This window comes from Volvox carteri (genome assembly GCF_000143455.1).
Source record: "Volvox carteri f. nagariensis unplaced genomic scaffold VOLCAscaffold_5, whole genome shotgun sequence".
Taxonomy (NCBI): Eukaryota; Viridiplantae; Chlorophyta; class Chlorophyceae; order Chlamydomonadales; family Volvocaceae; genus Volvox; species Volvox carteri.
Window position 1 is genome coordinate 1919194 of NW_003307548.1, and position 2315 is coordinate 1921508.

Consider the following 2315-nt stretch of genomic DNA (forward strand, 5'->3'; position numbering starts at 1 on the left):
AGGAGGGGGTGAGGGAGGAGGGGGTGAGGGAGGAGGGGGTGAGGGAGGAGGGGGTGAGGGAGGAGGGGGTGAGGGAGGAGGGGGTGAGGGAGGAGGGGGTGAGGGAGGAGGGGGTGAGGGAGGAGGGGGAATCGGGACGGGAACGGAATCTCCGAGCTCTAATTGGCTCACAGAGAGGGAGAGAGGGAGAGAGGGAAAGCGCGGACAGGACGACTCGCGCGCGCGGGCATCTTGAGACGTCTCATTTGCGACTTGTACGGTGTGTCGTACCTGGTAGTGAGTGTACCTCCTTGCCGCATCCTCCACGTCCAGCAGTTTGAGCTCCAGCCCCGCCAACACATCCAGCATGTCCTGATCAGGACATTATCACCACCAGCATCAGGACATCATAATATTGGGGGCCAGAGGTGCGTGTATGTGTGTATGTATGTGTGTATGTGTGTGTATTTGGGGCCTTGGGGGTGAGGTAAGGTAGGCACAGGACACGGCACGTGTACGTTGCGTGTTTCACGGGCACGTGTGGGCACGTAACCTTCAGCTCGTCCAATCCGGAAGGGACGAGGGAGGGGGTGTTCTGTGAGTCTGTGAGTCTGTCTGTAATTCGCGTTACCCCCTCACTTCCCCGGCGGCCATTCAGCCACCTGGGCGCCGCCGTACAGTGTGTGTGTGTGCCAGAAGTGACCCCGCCTAAGATTGTCAATGCTCCACTGTACGGCCGGAACAGGTCTTCCCGTACACAACCCTGTACAGCGTGTACGACACTAGTACCGCCGTACCATGACTTCGGCCTCCGGATCTGCTAGCGACGGCGCGGTGATGTCGGACAGCAGCAGCATGATGGCGGTGGTGAGATCCTGTAATGGCGTGTGTGTAGGGGGGGTGTAGGGGGGAGGGGGGAGGGGGGAGGGGGGAGGGGGAAGACGAACCACGAACGAGTGAAGCTGCCGCCAAGGAAAGAGTGTACAAGAAGAAGAAGGGGGGAGAGGGAGAGGGGGCATGTACGGCACAAGCCGCTCAGACACCAGCTCCTGATGGCTAAGACCATAAGGTCATGGGAGACTGGAGCACCAGTCTCCAGGGGGGGGCAGTGCAGCAACCAGTCCCCCTTTCAACGTGCTGTCCTGTCTGGGTTCATACCTGGTCTGTCTGTCTGTCTTTGTGTCTGTCTGTCTGTATATAAAGACAGCATGAGAAGCAATGCCCCATTGTCCCCGCTGGCTACATACTAACCTGTACGGCACCGGCCAGCTCCGTAACCATGGCGGGAAGCCGCTCCCGTACCCAAGCGACCAAACTGCCGAGTTGGGCTCGGACCTGTACGTGGGGGGGAGGTGGAGGTGGAGGAGTGTGCGTGTACATGTGTGTTTATGTGTGTGTATGTGTCTGTATGTGTATGTATGTGTGTGTATGTGTATATGTTGGGGGGGTTGGTTGAAATGTATGTGTGTGTATGGAGCCGTACGATAGCGGACAGCAGGCATACACTTTCCCCTTGTTCACACGCACACCTGCACCCCCGTCTCTTGAAGAGTCTCCAGCGCCACGGCATCCTTGACGTCGTGCTTGCCGCCGTAATCGCGGTACATGTCGTACATGTCACTCGCGGCACCCGCTACCTGAGGATATGGGCCGCCGGTTCCCCCGGGGAAGTGGGGGGCGTGGGGGGGGGAGGTAACCATACACACACAATGGCGGGAAAGTACGAAGAAAATATATGAAGTTTGGCAGTGATGATGCGTCCTTAATGATTTCAGTCTCGTTGTATTAAGCACACCTACATACACACATACAAAGACGTACTGACACGTACACACATATATACTTATGTATGTGCGTATGTATGTATACACACACGCACGGCTCCTCCCTCCCACCTTGAACACCATGTCCTGATCGGCCAGCAGGTTGGCGAGAAGCTCCTTCATCGCCGCATAACTGTTAAAGAACAGTGTCGTACAGAAAGGGAATGTGTGACACACAGAATGGGAATGTACGGCATGTAAGGCGTCTTCAAGACTCCCAACCGGACCCCCAAACTGGCGTAGCACAGCCCGAACCCAAAATCATGACTCCCAAAACACCTACTTACATACGTATACACATACATACGTACATACACACACAAATGATCTTCATTTATGTCTCCAACATGGGCCATGTTTCATACATACATTCATACACACACAGTCTACCCACCCCCATGAACCTGCCCCACCCCATGAACCTGCCCCACCCCCATGAACTTGCCCCCCCCCTTCCCCCTCCACCCCCTCCACCCCCTCCACCCCCTCCACCCCCTCCACCCCCCCACCCNT

At 56.7% G+C, this 2315-nt stretch overlaps 1 protein-coding gene across 1 annotated transcript in view; it reads right to left on the reverse strand.

Moving 5' to 3' along the window:
• VOLCADRAFT_87478 (dynein heavy chain 4) overlaps positions 1–2315 on the reverse strand; it is a gene marked incomplete at both ends in the record, with an annotated part of 57082 nt that overhangs the window by 43104 nt on the left and 11663 nt on the right. Inside the window, 5 exons of the mRNA XM_002947232.1 lie at positions 271–351; positions 777–854; positions 1231–1314; positions 1509–1616; positions 1875–1889. Of these exons, the coding sequence (XP_002947278.1) occupies positions 271–351; positions 777–854; positions 1231–1314; positions 1509–1616; positions 1875–1889 (366 nt within the window). The remainder of the gene's footprint in view (positions 1–270; positions 352–776; positions 855–1230; positions 1315–1508; positions 1617–1874; positions 1890–2315) is intronic.